The sequence below is a fragment of the Cervus elaphus genome, chromosome 20 (assembly GCF_910594005.1).
Source record: "Cervus elaphus chromosome 20, mCerEla1.1, whole genome shotgun sequence".
Lineage (NCBI taxonomy): Eukaryota > Metazoa > Chordata > Mammalia > Artiodactyla > Cervidae > Cervus > Cervus elaphus.
In genome coordinates, this window is record NC_057834.1 from 32,780,474 (window position 1) to 32,806,049 (window position 25,576).

The following is a 25,576-nucleotide window of genomic DNA, read 5'->3' on the forward strand; positions in this document are numbered from 1 at the left end:
CCACTTCCCGAAACTGCCAGCAGGATGAGGGAGCTTAGTGCTTTGTCCGCTGGGAGACCTGTTGGCCGAGGGAGGCGTGGAGTGGGCCCAGGCGATGGTGGCAGCTGTGCTCAGCTCCCGCCAGCACGGAGCAGCTTCTACAGCTCAAACCGGGAGGGGTGTGGTGGAGGGAAAGCGGCAGGGTTTATTTCCCCCGCATCCCCAAACCCCAAACAGCCCCCTGAGGGAACTTGGAGAGAAACCTCGGGAAAAATCACCTCCTCTCAGCAGGATTTGCAAAGGTAAACAGTTCTATCAGGAAACTAAGAGGAGTGCTTAGGACTCTGAAACGGCCAGCGCCTCTCCGTCTCTGCTGTCTCCATGCACGCTGGAGACAGGCTCTTGGCCAGCAGAGAGGGGAGAAGGCTGGCTTCAGGCGCCACTCCTGCAGGCTCGCTCCCACTCTCAGCTGATTCAGACCCTTCCCAGCAACATCCAACAGCTCTGCCACACTCCAGAATTCTGCCTGTGAGGACCCAGGGAATTCGAGTACCTCCCTAGGGCAGATTCTTTCTAGAAGAGTGTAAAACTACTCGTTTTGGTCTACAACATGCCCGCTGACAGAGCCCAGACTGCTCAGCATGCCACCCAAGGTCTCTGTGACCCGCCCCAGCCTCACTGCCTGCAGTTTCTATGGCTCAGGCGCACTGAACCACCCACGGTTCTCCAACGGGACCCGCGCCTTTTCCCGGCTCTGTGCTTCCAAACCCGCTGAGCTCTAACTCGCTGCCCAAGTGCCTCCTCCTCTCCGCAGCTTTCTAAATGCCACCACCACGGCCTTGAACCCCTCCGTGTGCTGCCAGAGCACGGTGGAGAGGCTGTGATTTCTCCACTTAGTACACCTAGTTGTGAGTGTCTGTTTCTCCCTTCCCCCCAGATGTGAGTTACTCAAGGGTCAGGGATGCATGCTATAGGACCTTCATCTCTGTACCCCAGCTTGGGTCTCAGATAGGGAAAGAAATGTCTGTCGAATGCAGGGTCGCAAGAAACTGTTTCCATCACTCTCACGAGAAGAAAACCAGGGGCCAGAAGGAACTCTTCTGCTGGAGTGTCTGCTCTTTGTGACAGTCACACTCCTGGGGCCCTCTGGGAGCTGAGAGGAGAGCGCGGGAGGTTGCAATTCTACATCTCTAATCTAGGGTCACTGAATAAGGGGGCTGGGGAAAAAACAGGTAATGGTACGGGTTGTGTGGGGCAGTCTGTTTTAATGAAACTTGCTATTTATATATTTACATACACACACACACACACACAAAGGAAAAAAAAGAAAACAAAAACAGATATTACAGCATAATAAAAATTACAACTGAGTACTGTGGGCTGGAGGTGGGATACCCACCCGCAGCACACCCAGCCTGACGCGCCATCTAAGGGCCTGGAGACGGGACAGCTGGAGGGAGACAGAAGGCTTAGCCCGCAGATGGCCCTGTCCTCCTGAGGGCTTCCTTGTCATTTGCTCCTGGCATTCAACCCTTCACGTCCTTCCTGGTCAGGAAGGGAGCGGGGGGAGCAGGGAGCATGGGTAGGAATAAGGCAGGATGGGGAGAGAAAGGAGACGCTGAAGAGGGGAAAGTTAGGGCAGGGAGCTCTAAACCAGCATGGGGCAGGAGTCAGACAGGAGCAGGAAGCTTCTATTTGTCATCCCAGGATCAGGCAGGGGCAAGGAAGAAGGAACAGCGGAGAGCAGACAGGAAAGGGGAGATGCGGGCGGTGGGTGACTCGATTATCTCTCACTGTCTCTTTTGGGCAGTTCCGCTTTATGTCAAAGTCAAGTCTGAGCCAGGCCCAGAGAGGTTCCATGACAAACTAGTGGTTGATGTCCCAGCGGGACAGATGATCTAGGAAGCGAACTGCAGAGCTGGCAGGAAAAGCTGGGGTCCTCTTCAGTAAGACACAGATCCTGGTTCCCGGGGAGTGATGAAAAGGACATCGGCTTTGGCATTGATGCAGTAGGTGACGATGAGAGAAAAGACGAGGATGCCGAAGCCCACTATCAGGGTGATAAACTGCAGGAGGGGGTGGGAGGGAAGGAGAAAGGTGTTCTCAGAACTCTGGGCTGCTGTGGCAGCTGCTTGGGACACAGAGGCAGGGCGTTAGAATCCTGGAGCTGGCTCTAAGCACCAAGACCTGAACCATCACAGGCAACATCTCCCAATCTGGGGGCTCAGCCTCCCCATTTGGAAAGAGGAGTAAAATACCTCTGTCCTTGCTTTTGCATTTTTGACTTAGATTTGAAGCATCCTGAAGGCAGGGCCATGGCTCTGATTCTCTGGTGGCCAACATGACTTGTGATAGGTGCTCAGTAAGCGTTAGAGCAATGTTCTAGCTCTGGTAGGTGGGCATGCCGGCAGGAGTGGAGCTGGGGAAGGGCTCCACCCTGTCTCCTGGGGTCTCCATGCATGCCCACGGCCAGGACGAGCACATACGCAAACTGTCCGTGAGGACGAGCTTCCTGACGGCACATGCTGGCTGGCCAGGGACAGGGGTGCAGCAGGGTTTGGGGGCAAATGAGAGCTGGCAGGGGTAAGAGACAGGAGGCAACAGAAAGATGTCCAAGAGACCTCTGCCACCCCAGCCTCCCCATCTCACCTCCAGCTCTCTGCTGGCTATCAGAAATATCCGGGCGCGGATGTCTTTCCAGCGGCTCTCGGTCCATGTCGAGTACTCGGTGGAGCCCCACTGCTTCAGCTCAAAGGCAGGGGACAGGGCCCTGGCCAGGCGTGCCGTGGAGCGCACGCACCGGGGGAGCCGGTCTGTCTCATTGGCGTTCAGAGGGCCCTGAACCCAGGCATACTCGTATAGCTGCACAGAACACAGGTCCCAGCAAGGGGCTGATGCAGACCTCGCTCACCCTCCCCCTTTGCCGTCTGGCTAGTCCATGCTGACCCAGGCTGCTGCCTCGTCAATGCTCGAGCTCAAAGGGCTGCATCCCTCCACCACTCAACCCCAATCCCTTGGGTCCAACCAAGCCTAGGAGATCCACCAACCTTCCCAAGAGAAGGCGGGTGGAGGGGGCCCTGGGGTCACTCTGATGTCTACTACCACTCACATCCTTGTCTTCAGTGGGGACTTGACTTGGGTCCTGGCACTGCTCCCGGGTAAGGTCGATCACCTTGCCGGTCAAGTTGGCCAAGGCATACTGTACAACGTAAGTGGTGTTGGTGGGGCTGGAGACGGCGATGTAATGCTGAAGAGGCCCATCACCTGGGCGGAGACCACACGGAAAGGGGGGATTCAGTGGGTGGAAGGTGGGGGCGCAGATGGGCAGGGCCAGAGAGAGCCCAAGATTGGCAGCAGCCAGATAAGAGAAAGTCAAGAGAAGTGAATCCAACAAATTTCAGGAGGAGGAGAGGCAAATGGGGGTCAAGAAAATAGGAAAAAGAAAGAAGTAAAGATTAAGTCAAAATAATGACTTTTTCTGTATCCCTTCCCTTGGTTAAGGACCCCACCCTATACCAGGTACTCACCCAAGTAGGGCCTTAGGTCCGGCCTGAGAATAGACTGGAACCATGAGTTGTTGGCTCTAACCAGGAACCCATAGAGCAGGCGGGTAACCTAGGATGGGGATAAGGAGGAGACTTGGAGCCCAAGGAAAGTTTTATTAGTGGAGATTTCAGTCATGGGGTAGGAACCAGATTGGCCAGACACTGGGGTAGGGAAATTGGTGGCTGGTCACGAGACACAGATGAGGCCCGCTGGGGGAACACCCAGACCATCAGTGGTCCTCACCCGCACATCCAGGCCTGCTAAGTGCCAAGGTCTGGGAGACTAGGCAGGGACCAAGATAAAGGATGGGGTAGCCCACTGTGTCCCAGTGAAGTCGCTCAGTCATGTCCAACTCTTTGCAACCCCACGGACTGTGGCCCACCAGGCTCCTCCATCCATCGAATTTTCCAGACAAGAGTACTGGAGTGGGGCGCCACTGCCTTCTCCAGGGGATCTTCCCGACCCGGGGATGGAACCCAGATGTCCTGCATTGCAGGCAGGCGCTTTACCGTCTGAGCCCCCAGGGAAGCTCACTTGCTTCTGTGTAAACAGACAGAAAGGAACGGGGGCCCACTCGCTCCTACCGTGTGGGGATCAGCCTCTATGGTGTCACTGAAGCTGGTTCCTCCTGCGAGCTGGTACAGTGCGCGCGCCAGCACCGTGGCCACATCTGCCAGAGCCTGTGGTAGGAGGAGAGGGGGCTGAGCGGCCCAGATCCCCTGACCGCCAACACTGACACACACGCCACGCGTGCTGTGTCCCCCACGCTCCCACCCAGCCCGCGCTACCTTGGCCGTGTCTGTCACGAAGTTCAGGTCCTCCTCAGGACTCTGCCCTTCAGGGTAGGTCACGTTAATGTTCTCCGCGGTGTCGTAAACGCTTTGGTAATAGCTGCCAGGAAAGCCGGAATGAGCCTTGGCTGCACTCAGCCAGGCCCTGCCCTTTCCTCCCTCCACTGTCCCTTCTCTGGGAACTTGAGGTCTCAGTTTTCCTCATCCAAGGATGAGGGAAGAGAGAAAATCAGGATTCCAGCCATACTGAAGAAGGAATAGAGAATGGGGAAGTAGGAGTGCAGGGGGGAGTGCTTAAATACAAAGACTTGTGTGACCGACAAGACAGAAGAGGTAAATGAGGTCAAAATGCGGAACCTGCGCCTTCCTGGGAGAGCCTAAAACGTAAGCAACACTTCTGTGTCGTTTGGGTCAGAGATACAGGAGGGTGGCCAAGAGAACCCTACCACGCGTTATCAGAGCAACTGTAAGATCGTTTCAACGCACATTCATATTGAAGGTGGCTGGGAACAGGGTGACGAGCAGGCCTGTCCACAGATGTGTAACACGACTCAGGGTCAAACCACCTCAGTGCTCCTTGGAGCCCCAAGGAGACAGAGCTCAGAAGAGGAGCTAGGAGGACAGAGCTCCCAGCCTCTACCACCACTGAATAGCCTGCCCCACAAGGAATCAAGTCGATCACATGGTCAAGTCCACCGTGAATGATGAAGCACCTCTCACCACAAAGTAGTACAGAAGACAGGTTTGGAGGAGAGAGCTGATCTTACGCACTGGAACGGTCACCACCCTCAATAAATGAGAAGGTGCTACTGGGCAGAGGCTGGAGAACCAGAGCTTGGGCAATTTGACTCAGAAACACTTGGGGGTTTCCCTGGTGGCTCAGCGGTAAAGCATCTCCCTGCCATTGCAGGAGACGCGGACTTGATCCCTGGTCCAGGAAGATACCACGTACCATGGAGCAACTAAGCCCACGCCACACAACTGCTGAGCCTGGGCTCCAGAGCCCAGGAGGCCCAACTATCGAGGCCACACACCACAGCGACTGGAGCCCTCAAGCCCGTGCCCTACACGCACCGCAACTAGAGAGCAGTCCCCACTCACGACAACTAGAGACAAGCCCCTCTGCTGCAACTCGGGAAAAGCCCACACAGCAACAAAGACCCAGAACCACCAAAAAAAAATAAAGTTAAAAAAAAAAAAAGAAACTCACTTGGCCTGTTGGAAAAAGGGAAGGGAGGCTAGGGGCCTAGCAATCCAGCCTGAGTAAAACCCCATTACCCTAGCCATCGAGTTAGGGGCAGTTTAGGGGAGTCAGGACTGGCAGAAAAGTGACTAGCCCAGCCTTGCCCCGTATCTCTGGAGCCCCCTCGGCTGTAGGAACATTTTTACACCCACACTGAACCACATGCAGTTACCACACAGTAAGAACACATGACATTTCACAGTGTGAGTACCTCCTGTCACCCTTGGGCCAGCCCCAGGCAGGGACAGCTCTATCTCCTCCCGACATGGGGAATGGGGAATGCCACAGAGTCCCCATCACCATGCCACTGTGCATTTGTAATGATGCCCTCTGCTGGCAGCCCTGGGGAACTCAGGCCCCTGGAGAGCTCGGACAGGTGGAACCACGGATGAGGAGTACTGAGCTACGAAGAGACTCGGGTGAGGACTGTTTTCTAAAATGAACATCGAGTCCAATGAGAAGATCATGCGAGATGAGAACAGGACACTGAGCAAAGGACACAGATCGCCCTGAGGTTCTGGCGAGGGTGGCATGGGGACGGGGCGAGCAGTGACTCCTCTTGACACAGGGACACTGCCCCCCTGTGGACCTCAGACTGCAGGACAGAGTCTCTTCAGGAATGAAGAGGCGGCGGGCTGGGCAACTCTTACAGGTTATGGAAGGAAGCAGAGTGGTCAGCAAGAACAACGCCAGAGATGTTTCGAGCTCGAAGAAATCGCTGCAGAGAAGACGGTGGCAGAGGCTGGGACTGGTTCAGCCTCCTGAGGACGACGGCAGGGACAGCAGCGCCACTCTTCTCCAGGGTGCTCAGGAGCGCCTCCACCTGGGAGAGGAGGGGCATTAGCTGGCGGGAGGCTGCGAGGGGAGGAAGCAGGAGGTCTCTCTCAGACCTGAAATGCTGCCCAACTTTCAAAGCAGCCCTAAATCCTCCTGGATCTAAATCCTGCAAGCCTTTTGGGATCAAGCCTCTCTGAATTTTCCTGCAGCTTCTACTATCCTGTTTAAACCACCACACAAAGAAGAAAGAGATCTGTGGTTGATTTTTTTTCTTTTTCATATTTATAGGTAAACTCAACTGTCCTCAGGACATTGTCTTAGCTGATGTTTTACTTACTATTTACTGTGCAGAGCTGGAGGAGCAAAAATAATACAAAACAATACTGAGTGCCATACCAGTAGTCCACTCTAGGCTGTAAGAGGCAGGGGTGATACTGAAGCTGGGCTGGCAGGAAGAGGACCTCAGGGATAAAACAGATCTATAGCTGTACTTTGAGGGAGGGAGGGTCTTGAACAGGAGTGAGGAAAGTGGAAAACAGTTTGGGTAGGGAGTCTGACACAGCCAAGAATCGGGCAGGGTAACCAGGACGGCCAGGTTCCTGGGTTAGCAGAAGAAAGGAGTCATCCACACCCTGTCCTAAGTGGGCAGTGATAGTTCGCTAGGTACCGAATGATCAGAGAACTACCCATCCCAGGGAATAGTGACAAGAGCTGAGCTCATGGTTTTCCTAGGGAACTGGAACAGGTGGGGAGTTGACCCTTTAGTCAACACCCAACCTAAGGTCCTGTCTCACACGCCCTGGAGGCTGGTGGGGATAAGCCCAGGGCAAGCCCATATTCTGAGCTGCTGAAAGAGGAAGTGAGCGGGGAAGAGATGCTCAGATTACCTGGTGTAGTACAGTTTCATTTTTCTGAGACATGGGGTCTGTGTGCATCCAAAGCTCTAGTGAGTTTCTTAAGGCCACCTGGAGGTGAGATGAAGGAGCAACGTTTATAATGAGTCTCCCCTTCCGGCCCCTCCCTCCCATACCAGGGAGAAAGGAGTGGGAGCAGAAGTCAAGGGGAGAGGTGGCGGCACCTTCAGCGAGGACGCGGGACCAGCTGAGGGAAAGCCTTGAGGAGAAAAGGAAGGGGGAGGATGCGTGCCACACACCTGTCCCAGCTCCACAAAAGCGTCAATGTTCTCTAGCTGCACAGGGAACTTGCCATTCTCCATGTCGTAGACCATCCTCGAGCTGCCGATGTAGTCAAAAATTTCCTGAGGGGTGCAGACGGGTGGGAAAGGGAGCAGAGACCCCCAAAGCGTGAGGGCAGCCTCAGTGACTCCGGGCCAGGTCCTCAGAGCTCGAGGCACAAAGGCTGCTACTGTCTGCGTTCTCTCAGCTGCTGGCCAGCCGAGCCACACGACTCTGCCCTCCTCCCTCCCCGCCTCCCCGCTGCAGGGAGGCCTCGTATGTACGTGTCAGAGGACTTCCTGAGCCCAGACACGGGGAGAGCCGACAGTTGTGTAGGCCCTAGGCGGACATCAGCTGTCATATGCCTGCCTCTTGCTTCTCCCCTCGCCTCCAACTCAGCCACAGTTGCTGGTTCCCCTACTCCGCGGCCAGCCTGTGGTGGCGGTGGGGAGAGGCGGGAGCCTCAGGGCTCCTGGGTGAAGGTGGCAGGGGAAGGGGCCACAGAATACAATGAACAGACTGTATCAGTCGGGGAGTGAGGGAGTCGGCAGTTTAGCAATTCTGGGTCAGGGTGCAAACGCTTCCTGAGATGAGGGAGCCTGAAGGGGAGACACATGTAGACTTTCCAGACGCTGAACAACGACCAGGCCAAGTGCTGAGATCTTCCCCAAACCACAGCCACTCCCACCTTTACCACCTGCTTCTTCCCGCCATCGCACCCCAGCCAAGGAGCCCTCACCCCTTGGAAGAAGACAAACATGACATTGCGGGGCAGGGTGGTCACATCAGGTGCCTTCTGCAGAGCTTCGGCTGCAGCCAGCTGCGTGACGAAGGAGGCGACGGCACTTTCGGCCCCTGGGGCCACATTCCAGAAAAAAGAACGACTGTCCAGCTGGGTAGCGCAGACAAGGCAGAGGGGGTACACTTTGAAAATGGAAATTCGGGCCAGACCCCAGTCCCCTTTCCCCTGTTCTGGCCAAGAAAACATTCATATCCTGGGGCAATGGCTAGACGCCCACAGTCCAGATCCTGCTCCGAGGCTCCCCAGTGTAGCAACTTAAGACCCCCGATCAGCCTGTCCTTGCTGTGCCCGTCCCGCCCACCCTGATTGGGCCAACACTCACTCGGGTGGCAGCCACCACAACCCTGTCGTCCGGCTCCAGCGTCCCAGATACATTTATAGGCTTCAGCATGCTCCACACGTTGTAGTCGGACAGGGGGTCACAGACAATCTCTGAACAGGACACAGCGAGAGAGCAACAGGAGTGAGGGGAGGGTGGCTGTGGAGAGGGCCTCTGACCTGAGCCCCCGGACTCTGCGAGCCATTGCTCTGGCTCCGCTCCACCACGCTGGTTTCTCTGCCGCTGGAGACAAGCCACCTCGATTTGTGTGGAACCGTTCCCGCTTCTTCTACCCGGCGTTCTCTGCTGGGGCCCACCCTGGTCCTGCAGTGGTCTCAGCCATGCTTACCGGCCTGGCCCCTTCCGCCCACCCCGGGCAGCCAGCGCACCCGGACGTGTCCCACCTGGGTTGATGCTCCTGCCCACCCCAGGCAGCCAGCTCCCGGCCGACGTGTCCCACCTGGGTTGACACTCCCGCCCACCCCGGGCAGCCAGCTCCCCGCTCTGACGTGTCCTACCTGGGTTGATGCTCCCGCCCACCCCGGGCAGCCAGCTCCCCCCTCTGATGTGTCCCATCTGGGCGGATGCTCCCGCCCACCCCGGGCAGCCAGCTCGCCCGGACGTGTCCCACCTGGGTTGATGCTGAATGAGCTCTGGATGAAGCTGCGCCGCATGCAGGTGACGGTGCTGATGACGGCGTGCATGTGTGAGAAGAGCTGCATGGCGCACAGCGGGAAGGCCGGCGCCGAGCCGTTCTGACCCAGGTTGTGATCTCGGTAGCACTACGAGGGGAGGAGGACCCCGGTGAGGCCGGAGCTGTAGTGTCCCTCCCACACCCCCCAAAAGGAGGAGGGCCCGGCTCCATCCTTCAGCCGCTCCCATATCTGTCCCTGACCCACAGGGCTGTACCCGGTCTGGTACAAACACGGGCACTACAAGGTCAGAGAGAAAAAGTCCCCAACAGGTGCCAAGGGTCACAGACTCAACGACTTAGCTGGGGCTGATGAAATCACCCTACACCAAACGGCCTGGCTCAATGCAGAGCTTCAGTCACTGTTTCTACTGTAATTTGCTGTAAAGAGCACCAAACTGGGAGATGAAAAAGCAAATTCAAAAAAAGAAAAAGCAAATTCAAGACAGCCTGGACATCAACTCACCATGAAACTTTGCACAAACCTCTTAACTGCTCTGTGTATCAAAATTAGAGAATATTAGCTTAGAATTAGGGAACACTAGAGCGAAAAAGAACTTCAGAAATTACTAAGCTGAATCTCTCAATTCCTAGTCCAATGCTCTTCCTTACCATACAAAGTGTTCTTAATCACGGCTCTACAGCTTATCTCATATTAAACATTCTTTATGCTTCCTTCTAGTCTAAAAGCCTTTAATGTTATACTTTAAGGCAAAAGAGAAATAGGAGAAGGGAATATGAAAAAAATAAACCTCTTGGCTCTTCTTGGAGCAATGGCCTTTCAGAGGGTATCCTGGGACAATGAGGCTCCCTCCAAACAGGAGGAGAGCCTAAAAAATAATTCTAAGTAAGAAGTGCTAAGGGCTGGCAGAGTCATTACCTGCTTAATGACATTAGTTTCATTTTCATCTTCAAGAAGAAAAATGGGGAAACTGAAGTCTTCATAAGCCAAGCCGTCGCCCACCTTGTTCCACTGAAAGGCTCTGCAGTGAGCAAACTGTGACCCGTAAGAGTTGGAGTAAACACCTGAAAGGGAGGACAGGGGACAGGATGCTGGGACACCGAGCACCGAGAAACCAGGTAAGGGAGAGGGCTGGGAGATCCCAGGGTGGGCGGAAGAGCTCCAGGGGAGGGAGAGGCGCAAAAAGCAACAAGCACCACCTTCTCATCATCTAAGGTGAAACACACACTGGCAGCAGGGAGCCCTGGGCTAGCCAGCTGGGGATCTGAACACGTGACAGAAAGGGAGAATGGAAGGTAAACAGGATGGGGGAGCAGGAGGCAGGAGAGGTGGGTGGCAAAGACAAAGAAATCGGTTCGGGAGGCAGTTGCTCACAGTATACACAAACACGTACTCCTTCACAACCCCCACCCCCCAGAGAAGGAAGCGACGATGAGCTCTGGGTGACAGCAGGCCCCCCCGACCCGCTGGGGCTCTCACCAAACCCATCACTGGGGCACTGCAGACTGGGAGACAAGCCTGAGGCGGGACTGGGCTTGGCGAGAGACACTGCAAGGCCAGCAATTCGGCCGGATCTCCCCTTCAGCTTCTCCATCACATCCCTGGAATGGGGCGACAATGCCATGAACGAAGGCAGGGAGATTATCAGGCAGCCTGACGTCCTGCCCTCTAGGGTGGAAACAAATGCGGAATTAGGGGAATCACCACTGCTGACTCATTTCTTGTCTTTTCGGTCTTTCAGCTTCTGAATGAGAACTATGACCTAATCTGAGCTGAAGGCTTCATCTCATCTACCCTATCTGTACATCCCTTTCCTTCCTGGGGTCCTTATGCACCCAGAGTTCTACTTACAAGGTCACCGAGATTGCTTCTGATGGCACATCTCTTGTTCTGAGGACCAACCCACCCCCTGACGGGACCAGGGCAGCCAAGGGAAGTTTACACTCACAAGCTGAAAGACTGTTCACTGACTCTCCCCTGCTCTGGATGCATTTCCCCAGCAGGAACACCGAGTTCTTACCTGGTAAAGAGTGTGCCCTCTAGCAGAACCACGTAAGGGGGGTTAGGGCCGTCAGTCAACACCCACTGCAGGTCCTCTTTCTTCTCTACTACATGGATAACCCCTGTGTCCCCACTAATGGAAGCTGCCAGGACAGAATGAGTCAAATTAAAGCATCTACAGCTAACAATTCTGATCTTGCCTCACTGATTCTGCAGATTATTCACCACCACCATCACCCCACCACCCCACATTCAAAATGTCAGAAGACATTGGGTTAATGCAGCCAACTCTAGAGTGAAACTGAAGGGCAGAACTGCCCTGGTTCCATCTGAAGATTACTAGGAAGGAAGGGAGGACAAAAGAGCTCAGGAGTCTTATTACAGGCCTTGCTTGTTAAAATGTCAGAAAGGCTCTGTGATCTTCACTTTCTTGTCCTCTTCCCTCAACATCACTTAGGCTTATATACGAGATTCTGTAGCAGTAGACACCAATGTGTCTTACATGTGTGCTTTCTCCAAGAAATGGCAGGCTCTAGATGTCCAGCCTGGAGTTCCTGCACTAAATCTTCCTTTGTGCAGATTTCCGTGCCTTCATAGCCTCCATGGCTCTCCATTCCTCTGCCCTATTTGGGAAAGACTTCACTTGCTTTTGGTCAGCTTTGGGTAAAGTTAAATCAAGAGGTTCAAGGAGTTCCGTAGAACAGAACTTCCCAAATGATGGTCCTCAAAGAGATTAGATGTGCTGATATTAAGTCCTCTCGTTTCTGGGGACCAAGCATTTCCAAAGACCTTAGGCTGTTCACCCCAGGCCAGGAGCAGACACATGTATTACCCCAGGATGCTTCACGGATAACTTGGAAGTATCTCATACTATAGGGAAAGAGTTAAAGAAAAGAAGGAAAGCAAAGAAAGCTATAGATTACCCCTTTTGAGCACTTTTAAAAGGGCCCAACAGAAACAGAGCATTAGAAACAGAAGATCAAACCGAGGTCTTTTACTCCAAGAGTAAAAGATAGACAGATATGAAGTAAGATTTAGAAATAAGTAGGCTGAAAAGGAAACAAGAGCCTAATGAGGAAGTGGCCAGAGACTGGCCCCTCCCCCTTGCCTCTCCATATTGGCTCCAGGCTTTATCTCCACAGGCTACTGCTTTGCTTCCCACAGGGCCACTCCAAGGACATGCAGCAGAATGACTAAGTCCCAGAGGGGATGTTGTAGAGCTCAACTTCAGGAGGATAGGAGCCTAGCTTTTTGCACTAAAGTGGAGTTCCGCCAAGACCAGCAGTAGCCTGATCCGACTCCACACTGGACCTGGCTCCCTTCTCCTCACAAGTCTGGTTTAAGAACGAGGTCCAACAAAAACTTTACTTGGAACTGTTTGGAACCAGTTAATCCACTCCCAGTACTTGCTGTAACAAGGACATGGATAATTAACACAGGATATAGCTAGGGGATGGGTGGGTAGAAAAACAGTAATTGCCACTTTGAGCAAGTCCTTCACTTCCCAGTGTCTAGTTTTCTCCAACCAAACCAGAAGGTTTCAGACCATTACCAAGTACTGCTGAGACGGCACTTCACATCATCAATAAACATCTATTAAAGGTGTTCTGACTTCCAGCTTTGTGCACTTATATTCTAACCATTTTTACAAGAATGAACAGATTCAGAGGGAACCAATTTGATGAAGAAGCCAAGATCTGACTCTAAGTTTCCTGCTTCCCTGTAAAAAACTACATTCTATCAAAGCTACTATCCAACAAACAAAATCTGAAGACAACAGGTTAAGCAGCAAGGAACTGCAGAATTCAGCCTTTTGATCACAGCTTTTTTCCCTCATAGTTTTATAACTATAACATGTTGACAAGGGACACATTTACAAAACATAAAGACAAATTTAAAAGCTTTATTATTTCCTCTTGCAACTATCTGGCTTTCTCAATGTCTTCTTCTTCAAAGAGTTCACTGCCTTACAGAAGCTCATTTTGGTTCCAAAAAAAGAGCATTCAGCATGCAGGTGATGACTGGACTTCACAGAGTGTGAGGCTTTTTCTCCTAAGAAAGAGTATAGCTTTCTACCTAACTTACTGGGTGTTTAAGAGTCCTAAATTAGAACTTAGACCACCAAATCCAAGCTTCATCACTGACCAGCAGGACAATCTTGGAAGTTACTCACTTCTCTAGGTCTCTGTTTCATATTGGTAAGATGGGGGGTAATAACAGGGGCTACTTCATGAGGTTGTTGTGATGGTTAAATCAGATGCACATATAAGAAGTTTAGTATGTAGTATTTCCTCAATGTTTGTTCTTATTAATTATTACCTCGCCTGGTTTGACAAATGGTTCTCTATCACCTACTACCCTCATCACCTAGTTTGTGTTGAGGTTCCCCAGCAAGACTTCAATCATTACACCCAGGGCACAGACTGAAATGTCAACGGCCACGAACACAGTTCCCAACCTCAACTCACACTGGCAGCCAATCTGATGGGTAGCATTAAGCAGACGGACACAGGGAGCTGTTTTATTTAAGGGGATGTAGATCTTCCTCTCCACTGAGTTTCCTTCGCACAAACCTGATCAGAAGATAAAACATGTAAGAAGAAATTGGAAGACATTGGTACTAGCCTCTGTCATACCACAACTTTGTTGAATGGTTTGGGGTATATCATACTATCCGAAATGGGACTGATGTCTACCGTTCTCACTCCCCGGGAACATTACTGGAACAAATAAAAGCACTCAGCTATGTACCACAGAGGGTTGCTACAAATCATAAAGTAACTGACACTGAAGCTTAAAGGGAAAACACTTGATTCATCAAAGCAAAGGCGTTTAACATTAGATGTACCTGCTTCTGGTTGCATACTCAATCACACTTCCATTTTTCTACTTTGTATATACATCACTAATTAGTTAATATGTGTCAGTTAAGAATCAGGTGCCAGTCTAAGAACATAGATTACAGCAACAACAAAAGTCTCCCTGAGACATTTTTTCCAGGAATCTGAACAGAACTGGCAGAAAACTTATGCCACATACGCTGTCAGTTAATCTAATATCAGTAAGTAATTTGTGTGTGCCCACAGTGAGGGGCAGCTAGATTTTCCTTTGTTGTTGTTTAGTTGCTAAGCCCAGTGCCACTCTTCTGTGACCCCATGGACTGAAGTCCCCTAGGCTCCTCTGTCCATGGGCTTTCCTAGGCAAGAATACTGGAGTGGGTTGCCGTTTCCTTCCCCAGGGGATCTTTACTGACCCAGGGATCTAATCAGCATCTCCTGCATTAGCAGGTGGATTCATCACCACTGAGCCACCAGGGAAGCCCAGTTTCTCCTTTGGAGATCTTTAAAACAAACAATCTCAATTTGGGGGAAGGTATCATCATGTCTATAAACAGGAATGTTTGCATTCTAGGGCCTCATATACCAGAAAGTAAAGGCGTGTAGGCAAACACCTGTGCGTATTATAAATGCCTAAAGTTCCTTGAGTCATTATTTCACGGCATAAACAGTTAAGAGAACTAATAGCTTACCTTAGTCTCACTTTATTAATGGGACAAACCCAGGTGAAGCACAGGGACGCGTGTTTGCGGTGGAATCAACCGAGAAAGAAATAAGGCATCTACCTTGCTTAGCGCCGCAATGCACCCACAGAACCAGGCGCTTTCATCTTAAAAGTCTAAACGCATTGGGAAGAAAGCTGAACTCTTAACATTTGTCCTTTCTGATTTTCAGTGGGGTGGCTGGGCCGTGGGGGAAACGAGGTATCCGGACAAAGTGGGAGAGAGTTGAGCTGTAAGTTCAACAAGAGGCCTGGAAGAGGAAATCGGGAGACTCGACCTGCCGCGGGGGAGAATGGACCTTCAGGTCCAGGCAAAGGGGGAACTTCTGTCGTAGGAACGAAAAAGAGAGGATTTACAGGGTGGGGGGACGGAGGGGCTGCGGGGACCAGATGGGAGACGGCAGCTCTCGCGGCTGGGAAGATCCGGAGGGTTCTCCTTACAGACTGGAGCTCACGGGCAGGGGAGGCCTCACCTGCCAGTAGAACGCAGAAAGACAGAAGGCGAAGAAGACTCCTACTTCCCAGGTCGGCCACAGAGCCGCCCCCAGCGGTGGCCATCTTGCCTCTCAGCTGAGCGGAAGCCTCAATTCCCACCTTCTCCGGCAGTGGCCCCTCTAGGCCAACCCTGGCTCCGTCTCTATGGCCCGGAGCTCCTGGGGCCGGAAGTTCGTTTCCGTGGAACTTCCGGGAGTCGAGGCGGAGGGACGCTGACGTGGAGGCAACCGTAGGCCGGCAGGGAGTGTCAGGACTCCAGTTAACAGCTCGGAGCCCGAGACCTGAAGGATGCTAACCAAATTTGAGACCAAGAGTGCGCGGGTCAAAGGTAATGGAGACTAGAAAAGGGAGCTCGGAGGCTAGATGTCAGGGGCAGCCCTGTCACTGGGGAAGAAAGAGGGAGGATTTAACGGGCTGAATTGGGCCCACCGTACGAACCTAGAAGAACCTGAGACAGAGGGAGGCCTTTAGGGCTGGCGGGCGATTCACCTGCAGTCCTGTCGCCTTTGGTGTGCCCTTGGGATTTGATTTAATTGTAGTGGTTAACGCACAGCAGGAGGTTCGTTTGGCTTGCCCCTTTTTCTTTCTCCTCCCCTCTCCTGGGTCCTGTACGCGACTTTTATTCTGACCTGTTGGCTTTTTGATGACTGTGTTGTAGGGAGTGGCCCAGGGAATTGAGTCTGGACCTCTGCTATTCGTATCCAAGTCTAGTTTTTTCGGAAATGAGCAGTGGCCACCCCTCTTAAAGGAGGCCTTCGGCTGCACCGTACTAAAATCCGGTGCCTCTTTTGCGAAACAGGACATTGTTAAATCTGAGTTTGCAAAGGTTGCCAGATAAAATAGAGAACACCTAATTAGATTTGGGTGCTGATGCTGGGAAAGATTGAAGGCAGGGGGAGAAGGGGACGACAGAGGATGAGATTGTTGGATGGCATCACCGACAGGATGGACATGAGTTTGAGTAAGCTCCGGGAGTTGGTGATGGACAGGGAAGCCTGGTATGCTTCAGTCAGTGGAGTCGCAAAGAGTTGGACACTAGTGAGCAACTGAACTGAATTGGATTTGAATTTCAGATAAAAAGCAAGTAACGTTTTAGTATTGCTGGTTGTTTATCTGAAATTTAAATTTAATTGGACATCTTTTATTTTTATTTCCTGAATATGACAGCTCTAAAACGTGTGCATCACTGAATGTAGGTGAATTGCAAACAACTGATAATGCAGTAGTAATCTCTTAGAATGTTAGAATGGCAGAGGCAGAGATTTGGGGAGAAGATTTGTACCTTGACTATTTACTAATATTAAAAAAAAAAGATGCAGTATAGCAAAGTGGTTAGAAACTTGCTATTTGGAGTCATATGGGCTTACTCTGAAATTCTGAAACATTGAGTAATGAACTGCAGGACTTTGGGCAACTTAACATTTCTATTTCCTTGCTGGGCTGGAGGAAGCACAAGCTGGAATCAAGATTGCTGGGAGAAATATCAATAACCTCAGATATGCAGATGACACCACCCTTATGGCAGAAAGTGAAGAACTAAAGAGCCTCTTGATGAAAGTGAAAGAGGAGAGTGAAAAAGTTGGCTTAAAGCTCAACATTCAGAAAACTAAGATCATGGCATCTGGTCCCATCACTTCATGGCAAATAGATGGGGAAACAGTGGAAACAGTGGTTGACTTTATTTTTCTGGGCTCCAAAATCACTGCAGATGGTGACTGCAGCCATGAAATTAAAAGACGCTTAATCTTTGGAAGGAAAGTTATGACCAACCTAGACAGCATATTAAAAAGCAGAGTCATTATTTTGCCAACAAAGTTCCGTCTAGTCAAGGCTATGGTTTTTCCAGTGGTCGTGTATGGATGTGAGATTTAGACTATAAAGAAAGCTGAGCACCGAAGAATTGATGCTTTTGAACTGTGGTGTTGGAGAAGACTCTTGAGAGTCCCTTGGACTGCAAGGAGATCCAACCAGTCCATCCTGAAGGAGATCAGTTCTGGGTGTTGATTGGAAGGACTGATGCTGAAGCTGAAATTCCAATACTTTGGCCACCTGATGTGAAGAGCTGACTCATTAGAAAAGACCCTGGTGCTGGGAAAGACTGAGGGCAGGAGGAGAAGGAAATGACAGACGATGAGATGGTTGGATGGCATCATCAGCTAGATGGACATGGGTTTGGGTGAACTCCAGGAGTTGGTGATGGACATGGAGGCCTGGCGTGCTGCATTTCATGAGGTCGCAAAGAGTCGGACACAACTGAGCGAGTGAACTGAACTGAATACGTGAATAATTAACATTCTTTTTTAGAGATAATTAAAATGAGAAAGTATATAAAAGATGACTGGCGTAGACTCAATAGCTCAAAAACTGGAGGCCATTATTAATGTGAGAATAGATTTTGAGAAGTTTCTATGTCTCTTGGGAATCTTGATCATAAAGAAGAGTGCCATTAAGAATTCCTGGATGGCTGAAATGTGTCTTTATAATCCTGGAGCTTTCTTTTCTGCTCCTAATTTCCTTATTGGGCATAGGGAAGAAAATTGGCCAGGGAGGGGATATCAAAATATTTGAGAGTTAATATCTATTAATGAATGTTCTTATATATAATGGGAATGAGGGTGGGGAATGAGCAACCTAGTGGAAAATGGACAGCTTAGAAGAAGAAATAAAAATGTTAAATAAATAAATCAAAATACTCTTTACCTCACTAGTAATGAAAGAAGTGGTGTTAGAGTACTAAAACAAAACAACAAATAACTGATACCATCCTATTCTCAGTACCTTCAGAAACTTGGTGAGACTGTATATTGATACAGTCTTTTTGCAATCAAATAGTATCTTCCAAAATGTTAAATGCAAATACTTGTTCCCGAACAAATCTCATTTCCAGTCTTTAGTGTAAATCAGTAATAATACAAACAGACTGGATTATGTGTGGAAGCATCTTCATTGGATCATGTTTTCTGGTAGATAAAAGGGGGAAAAACTTAAATGCCCATTAGAAGAATAGTTTAAAAAGTGGCGTATTTGTACGTTGCAGTCATTAAAAAGAAAGGCTAAGTCTAGATGTACTTAAAGTGTTATGAGATACATTATATGTAGTTAAGTGAGAAAACAAATTTGTAGAATATTATAATGTTATCTCCATTTTCATAAAACAATATGGATTGCATTAAAAACCTGAAAGTATACTCTCCAAACTACTGTGGACTCCCATTCCCAGTCATAATGGAATAACAGAGACCAGGTTTATCTTCCCATCTTAAATACCTGCACAACTGAACAAAACGTGTGAAACGAAGGTTTTCAGACATTGGAAAACAGGCAGTGGGTATTGCTTTAATAGTGATGCCAGATTAGACCTAGGCTAAAGGCTGCTGTGGACCCATCCAAAACTTAAAAAGCAAACCTCTAAAGGATCAACCAATTCGAAGTAACTGCATCCTAAACCAGAGCTCAGCAGTATTTAAGGAAATATAATAAAAAATCCAACACATAATACCATAAAAGTCACGATGTGTGGCATCCAGTGAATAAATATATGAACCCAGTTTTTACCTAGCTGTCCCATTTTCTTATCACAGTTGGCAGGAGGTAACATTGTGGGGCTTACTTTGCTCATTGGATCATTGTCTTTTTTTTTTTTTTTTTTATCCAGGACTCAGCTTTCACCCCAAAAGACCCTGGATCCTGACCAGTTTACACAATGGCGTCATCCAGTTATGGGACTATCGGATGTGTACCCTCATTGACAAGTTTGATGAACATGATGGTAAGATAACAGTTTTTAGGAAGAAGCTAAAAGAAATATAAGTATTGTCTTCTGGAGTAGTTTAAGCTTTCTTTAGGATTAAAGAACACGGGAGGGATCGAACTGGAAAATTCTGAATAAGAATCACCTTGGAGACTCGGAGCATAACTGTCTTTTTAACATGTATTGCCTGCTTTCTTCCCTAGGTCCAGTACGAGGCATTGACTTCCATAAGCAGCAGCCACTGTTTGTCTCTGGAGGAGACGACTATAAGATTAAGGTATAATGGGTCTGTCATGACTGGGAGTAAAGGACAGGTAATGTGAAGTTTGGGAATCACAGAAGGGACTAAAAAGCCAGATGTCTCATTTGTATAGAGCTCAGGCTTTTGACATTATCCAGAGCACTTATCCAGTGAACATTTATTGAATGTTTACTATGTTGCAGATGCTGTTTTTTATTTTTAGAATTCAAAAGTAAATAAGAAATGGTCTCTGTTCTCAAGGAGCTTTTATTCTAATGGAGGAGTTAAATATATACCCTAATAATAGCATGTACAGGTTAGTGAATGCACCATAGATAGATAAAGTGAAATGGGTAAGGACAATCTAGGTACAAGAACAAAAAGCATGACATAGCTGGATACATTTGAGAAACTATAATTAGTTTTGGATAAAATCTGGAAGAAAGGTGAGAGGAGCAGAAGATGAGAAGGGCCGGATAATGGCGTACCTCTCTGTAGTACTCAGAAGTTTGGATGTTATCATACAAATAACGAGGAACCATTAAAGGAGTTTAAATAGAGGAGTGATACTAGATTGACGCTTATTTGTTTACTTATTTGGCTGTGCTGGGCCTTCGTTGCTGTGCAGGCTCTTCTCTCGGGTGTGAGTCGGGGCTGCTCTCTAGTTGCTGCGTGCAGGCTTCTCCGTGTGGCTTCTTCTCTGGTTGTGGAGCGCAGGCTCCAGAGTGCACGGGCTCGGGAGCTGCGCGTGAGCACAGGCTTAGTTCCTGCGTGGCACGTGGGCTCTTCCCGGACCAGGAATCAAACCTGTGTCTCCTGTATCGGCAGGCCGTTTCTTCACCACTGAGTCACCAGGGAAGCCCCCAGATTCACTTTTTAAAAAAAAAAAAAAAGGTTACTTAAATGGCAATATAGAGAAAAGATTGGATGACTTGGGCAAGACTGGAGGCAGATCCTAGTTAGGAGACCATTACAAAAGTCCACGTGGGTAATGAACAGAGCATGAGCTTCAGCAGTAACATTAAAAATGGAGAGGAGATGATGTATCCAACCGCACCAGAAAAATTTACTTCATGAAAAAAATAATCTTTTTCAGAAGCTACCTAAGGAAGCTATAAATCATACAGTAGGACTTACATGACAGGCATGAAGAGCGACAGCTGCCTGTAGAGAAAATGTGCATTAGAATGATAGGAAGGACAGCTCTCTTCCTAGATTTTAGGCACTGATCCTGGGGGCAGGCAGTGGAAGCTTGGACCACCTGATGGGCCTCAGAAGCTCCTCAGGCTGTCCCTCCCTGGTCATATTTCTAGTAAAGTGATGACCATTGAGTATTAAGAATGGTTAACTTGGGTTCTTCATGATCTGTTTAAGACAAAACTGAGTGACATTTAAGAAAACAATTTTTTCCCAAAGTCATTAGTACTTGTGAAAATGGATTAACTTTCATTTACTTGCAGTGTTCAGATCAGTAGAGCAAATCAGTAGAGACTGTTGATTAATGGTTGTCTGGAGTTTGAGGGGATTGGGAGAAAATGAGGAATGACTCCTAATGGGTATAGTTTTCATTTGATGGTAATGAAATGTTCTAAAATTGATTGTGCTCATGGTTAAATAACTATGTATTAAGAACTACTGAATTCTAGAATGGGTGAATTATATGGGATTTGAATTATATCTGAAAGATGTTATTTATTTAGTTAATTGATGGGTATGTAGTGCTATCATGCTGGGATTTATATTACTCTGATGAAAGTAGGATCATCTTGAAAAGTCATGTTTGTGGACCATCATATTTTTTGCTACACCCAGATAAATGTAGCATTAGTATAATCCTGATTTACAAAGAGTAAGACAGGAATCACAAATGGCCAGAGTCTAAAAACCCTATAGGTCTTTCAGAATTCATAGTTCTGGAACTTGATAGAGGCCTGTAAAGGAATCAAGATGATTTGAAGCAAGAAATAATGAATGAAAGTTTAAAAAACTGAACTCTATAAGGGGGAAAAAGCTAGTTACACAATAGTATTTATGGTACGATCTAATTTTTGTGTGAAAGTCAAACTCCACTGTATACATGTGTATTTATTTATAGATGACTCAACAGATGAATGTGAGTATATTCTAATATTTTCACTTTTTGTGTTATTTATCTTTTCTCATTTCTGCTGCACATACCTTTTGTGCACCTACTAAGTGTTAACTGCTACATTAGATGCTGGGGGTATAGTGTTGAGCATGATGGACAAGGACCCTGCCTTTAGGGAGCTTACATTCTTGTTTGGAAATGCTGGATTTGGGGTTATTCAAATTTGTTACAGGAAATGGATCACTTGTGATTTATGAAAGAAAACAATTTTTAAGTAAAAATAGGAAAAAATAGTAACAGGCTGGCCTGGATAGATTATAAACAAGCATTAAATTTTATAGAAGGGAAAAAGGCATCTGTCTCTTTTTATACTTTTGGGAGTTTTTCTGGATAGGAAGTGTGAGCTATCTTACGTTTATGGTCTTGGTTTCAGCGTCTTTCTCAGTTGTGTCCATCGATGCCTGATACTTTGGTAGCTGGCTTAACTTCTTATCTAAATATAATATTTTTCTGCGTAGCTCAGCATATCTGAGCAATGTTGTATTTTCCATAGTGTTGAGTTAAAGTAATTTGCATGATAGATGAGTACAGACCATGAATGTATGGGCATCTTTTGCCACCAAGCCTAACAAAAGATGATGCTATATGTTCTATTATTGTTTCCTTTGAAGTCATATCCGTCCTACTTTTTTTACCCACAATTAAGGTGATAGGTAAGCACCAAGTAAGGGGTCTATATTCAAGGTAAGAACACAATTATTCAGTAGAAGAGTTTCAAGCTGAGCCTTAGATAAACATTTTGTCTTATTAAATAGACGTGATTTCTTCCCAGAAAAAAAGAAAAGCCTTTCCGTCATTTTCTTTCAGGTTTCACTAGCCTTGCTTTTCCCGCTCCCCACACGTGTGTAGCTACTTACATTTTCATTCATAGTCTTTTCCCCTCCAGCCTTAAACAAGGTTCCCTGTCAAGAGTTCTACCTATTTAAAGATGCCAAAATATAAATCCCAGCTTGTTTATCGAGAAACCTGCGCGTTATAGAGGCTCACAACTTTATGTCCTTACTCCTTTAGTTGAATTTCTCTCTTTGCAGGTGTGGAATTACAAGCTTCGGCGCTGTCTCTTCACGTTGCTTGGGCACTTAGACTACATCCGCACTACGTTTTTTCATCATGTAAGTAACTGTTCTGGCTCTAGTTTTAGAGCATTCTTCAATTTCCCTGTAGGAACCTTCTCCATGCTCCTGAAGAATCCATGCTTTTGATAACAGAACCACGTTATTGATTCTTCTCGGATCTGTGGCGTGTTGGCCCCTCTGCTTTGTTTCCTTCTGTGAGAGGAAGCACTCAGGGTTATATTTGAATTTAATTGTATTCAGTGGCCTTTATGAGGAAGACATTGATTCTCTGTAGGGAAAAGCAGAGATTTGATTTTAAATTTGCTGAACTAGCAAACAGAAGTTTGCAGGCTAATCACATGTGGGGTGTTACTAAGTAGGTGTTTCTTGGAGGAATGTCAAGATAAGATGCCATTTTGATGCTGCCTAATGTTTTGAAGCATTGACAATCATATGCTTTTATCCTAGGATTTTAGGGTCTGGTAGAGGCTGTTGCCTTAGCCAAGCTTACTACCTTTTTTGATTTGTTAGGTTTCATAGTAGACAGATACTGAGTTAAAGATTAAGACTCCCAGCCTCTTAATCTCTTCCCATCCTGACTGGATTTCTCTATAATTATTAATATATGCTATTAGAATTAACTTGTACTATTCCTTGACTCTTAGTAAACTTAAGTCTCTTGAATTAAGTAAGAAAGAGTATGACAAAATGAACAGTAAATTCTGGGCTAATTATTCTCTATTTCCTTTTTTAAAGTTAAAAAGAATTAGGGTAGAATAGGAGAAGATGAATGTGAAAATTATAGCTGAAATAGTTGAGAATGATAACCATTCAATAGGTAAATCTATTCAGAAGGAACTGTTTGTCATTGCCATGAAGGACTTGCTGAAGACTCTTGCCTAGAACAAGTTACCATTCAACTGGAAACTTAGGAAAAGCTTATTTCCTTTTATTTTTTTTTTCAGTTTAGTAAGTATGTGTGTACCTTGTGCTCGTTAAGTTCTCTGCTTAACACCAGAGAGACAGCTGTGACTAAGAAATACTTCCTTCTCTTAAAAAGTTTAAAGACTGTAAACGGGCTGAATTTTTTTTACATGTTACTTTCTGCTTTCTTTTCTGAGACTCTGGAATTTTTTGAGACTGGATGGTCTGGCAGGGACAAGTCAGACTTTAAAACAATATTCCAGTCTTAGAGTTAAACAGAGATCCTTTCACAGGATCTTGATTTACAAGATTAACTATTTATAAATATAAATCACATATACATAAGCACATATGTAAATGTAAATGTATATTATACTATTTGTCTCTGAGACTCTGTTATGGTCTGGCTTCCACTGTTAAACCTTATAGTTGAAAGTCCCGAAGTTGGGAAGAGCTGGTGGAATGGTAGGAGGAACAGACAACTAGCCTGGTAACTCAGAATCGTTTAGAGACTAGCTGGATGTCAGACAATGAAATATTTCCTCCAAAGAGAGAAATGGAACCTGGAAGAACACATCTGTTAATGTTCAAACCCTTTGTCTGGAATATTTTTCAGGAATATCCTTGGATTCTGAGTGCCTCAGATGATCAGACCATCCGAGTGTGGAACTGGCAGTCTAGAACCTGTGTCTGGTAAAGCAGGAGACAGCTCAAAAACACCTTCATTTCTAGTTTTCTCATAATCAATTTCTCTTTAGAACAGTCATCTCCTGTCCCTAATGGGCTGTGTCTGTTGATTAATTACTGATTGTATTTGTAAGACACTCTTGTATATAAAAAAATAAATACAGAAGCAATCTCATTAGTAATATGTGAACCTGGATTTTCTGATCATTTCTTTCCAGGGGAAAGAAGTCATATAGCTAGGCTTTTGAGACAAAATTTTTAGCTGGTTTTCAGTTCTGTTTCCAAGAAACGTGAGTCAGGGTCTAGAGCTCTGTCCTGCTTTGTGTTTGGTTATAGAGCTTTTTATAAGTATGTAAGGACCATTTAAAGTGACGTCCTTTAAAAGGGATACCCCCTTAAAATCTAACAGATAGTTTTAGTATGAATAAGATTTCATTTATTTTGATATTTTAATGCATCGTTAATGAGAGGAGTGCTGTGCAGTCTCAGTTCTTTTGAAACTAGTAATAAACACTGAAACATTACAAGCAAGAAGAGAGCCAAGCTTGAAATAGCCGACTCTGCTTATTATTATTAATTCAGAATTGTTAAGATGACTTGCCTTGGCCTCCAAAAGAGTGTAATTGGACCTTCATCTGTTCAATGTGGAATATAGCATTTAACATGTAGGAGTCTGTTGATTCCTACCTCTAATTTGGTATTGTCTTTTTTTCTTCCTCTTGCAGTGTGTTAACAGGGCACAATCATTATGTAATGTGTGCTCAGTTCCATCCTTCAGAAGACCTGGTCGTATCAGCCAGCCTGGACCAGACTGTGCGCGTTTGGGATATTTCTGGTGAGCTGCCCAAGTTCAGGGGACAACCTAGTTGTGTCTGGCGCAAAACTGCAATTGCTTAAAATAGTGAGGGTAGTTGACTTGGAACAGAAAAATTTAGAGTATTCTGTTTTCATGTAATAGTGTCTTTGTTTCTGAGGATATTAAATGTGGTTTGATGGTTCATGTTAGAAGTATTCTAAGGAAAGTTGTTGCTCTAGAAAATTTAATTTTAAGAAAATTCCACATTTTAGTTAGATCAATCTTTGTACTGTTGGGAATATTTAAGAATCAAGCTTTCCACTAAAATAAGAAAAATCTTTGACAGAAATGAATTTTGGGAATAGATTAGTACAGGGAAACAGGGCTTTTAGATCCTGTGGCTTCATTTAGAAATAGGAAAATCCTTCTATTACATACCATCTACTGTAAAGAGAGTGAGGGTTGGAGGAAGGATTTTCATGTCCAGAAAACCTTTTAACAGGCAGACTTCTAGGATGAAAAATAACTTGTAGATTTTGAGTAGCTGGGATAATTCTTCTTTTCACAGTTTATATACAGTATCTTAATTTGGAGATAAGAATTTAAATTTTTAGGACTGTATAGAGAACTGAGA

General features: G+C 47.2%; 2 protein-coding genes across 3 annotated transcripts in view; one reads left to right on the forward strand and one right to left on the reverse strand.

Moving 5' to 3' along the window:
• Window positions 1–1,227: 1,227 nt before the first annotated feature.
• Window positions 1,228–15,473, reverse strand: NCSTN (nicastrin). 2 transcript variants are annotated; one of them, XM_043879050.1, is made up of 17 exons: window positions 15,318–15,473; window positions 13,755–13,859; window positions 11,306–11,429; window positions 10,765–10,886; window positions 10,204–10,349; window positions 9,264–9,414; window positions 8,636–8,745; window positions 8,251–8,403; window positions 7,490–7,594; window positions 7,224–7,301; window positions 6,210–6,382; window positions 4,314–4,416; window positions 4,110–4,205; window positions 3,507–3,594; window positions 3,089–3,243; window positions 2,629–2,841; window positions 1,228–2,045 (listed from the first exon to the last, which is right to left on the reverse strand). In XM_043879050.1, the coding sequence occupies exons 1-17, from the start codon at window positions 15,400–15,402 to the stop codon at window positions 1,923–1,925; spliced, it is 2,130 nt and encodes a 709-aa protein (XP_043734985.1). In that variant the 5' UTR covers window positions 15,403–15,473; the 3' UTR covers window positions 1,228–1,922. The 2 variants fall into 2 exon arrangements, with proteins under 2 accessions (XP_043734985.1, XP_043734986.1); XM_043879051.1 differs by lacking the exon at window positions 15,318–15,473 and adding an exon at window positions 14,816–15,285.
• A 37-nt stretch (window positions 15,474–15,510) lies between these two features.
• COPA (COPI coat complex subunit alpha) overlaps window positions 15,511–25,576 on the forward strand; it is a 42,748-nt gene continuing 32,682 nt past the window's right edge. Inside the window, exons 1-6 of the mRNA XM_043879049.1 lie at window positions 15,511–15,667; window positions 18,995–19,108; window positions 19,294–19,367; window positions 22,512–22,592; window positions 24,076–24,152; window positions 24,872–24,981. Coding sequence (XP_043734984.1) covers window positions 15,628–15,667; window positions 18,995–19,108; window positions 19,294–19,367; window positions 22,512–22,592; window positions 24,076–24,152; window positions 24,872–24,981 — 496 coding nt within the window. The 5' untranslated portion in view covers window positions 15,511–15,627. The remainder of the gene's footprint in view (window positions 15,668–18,994; window positions 19,109–19,293; window positions 19,368–22,511; window positions 22,593–24,075; window positions 24,153–24,871; window positions 24,982–25,576) is intronic.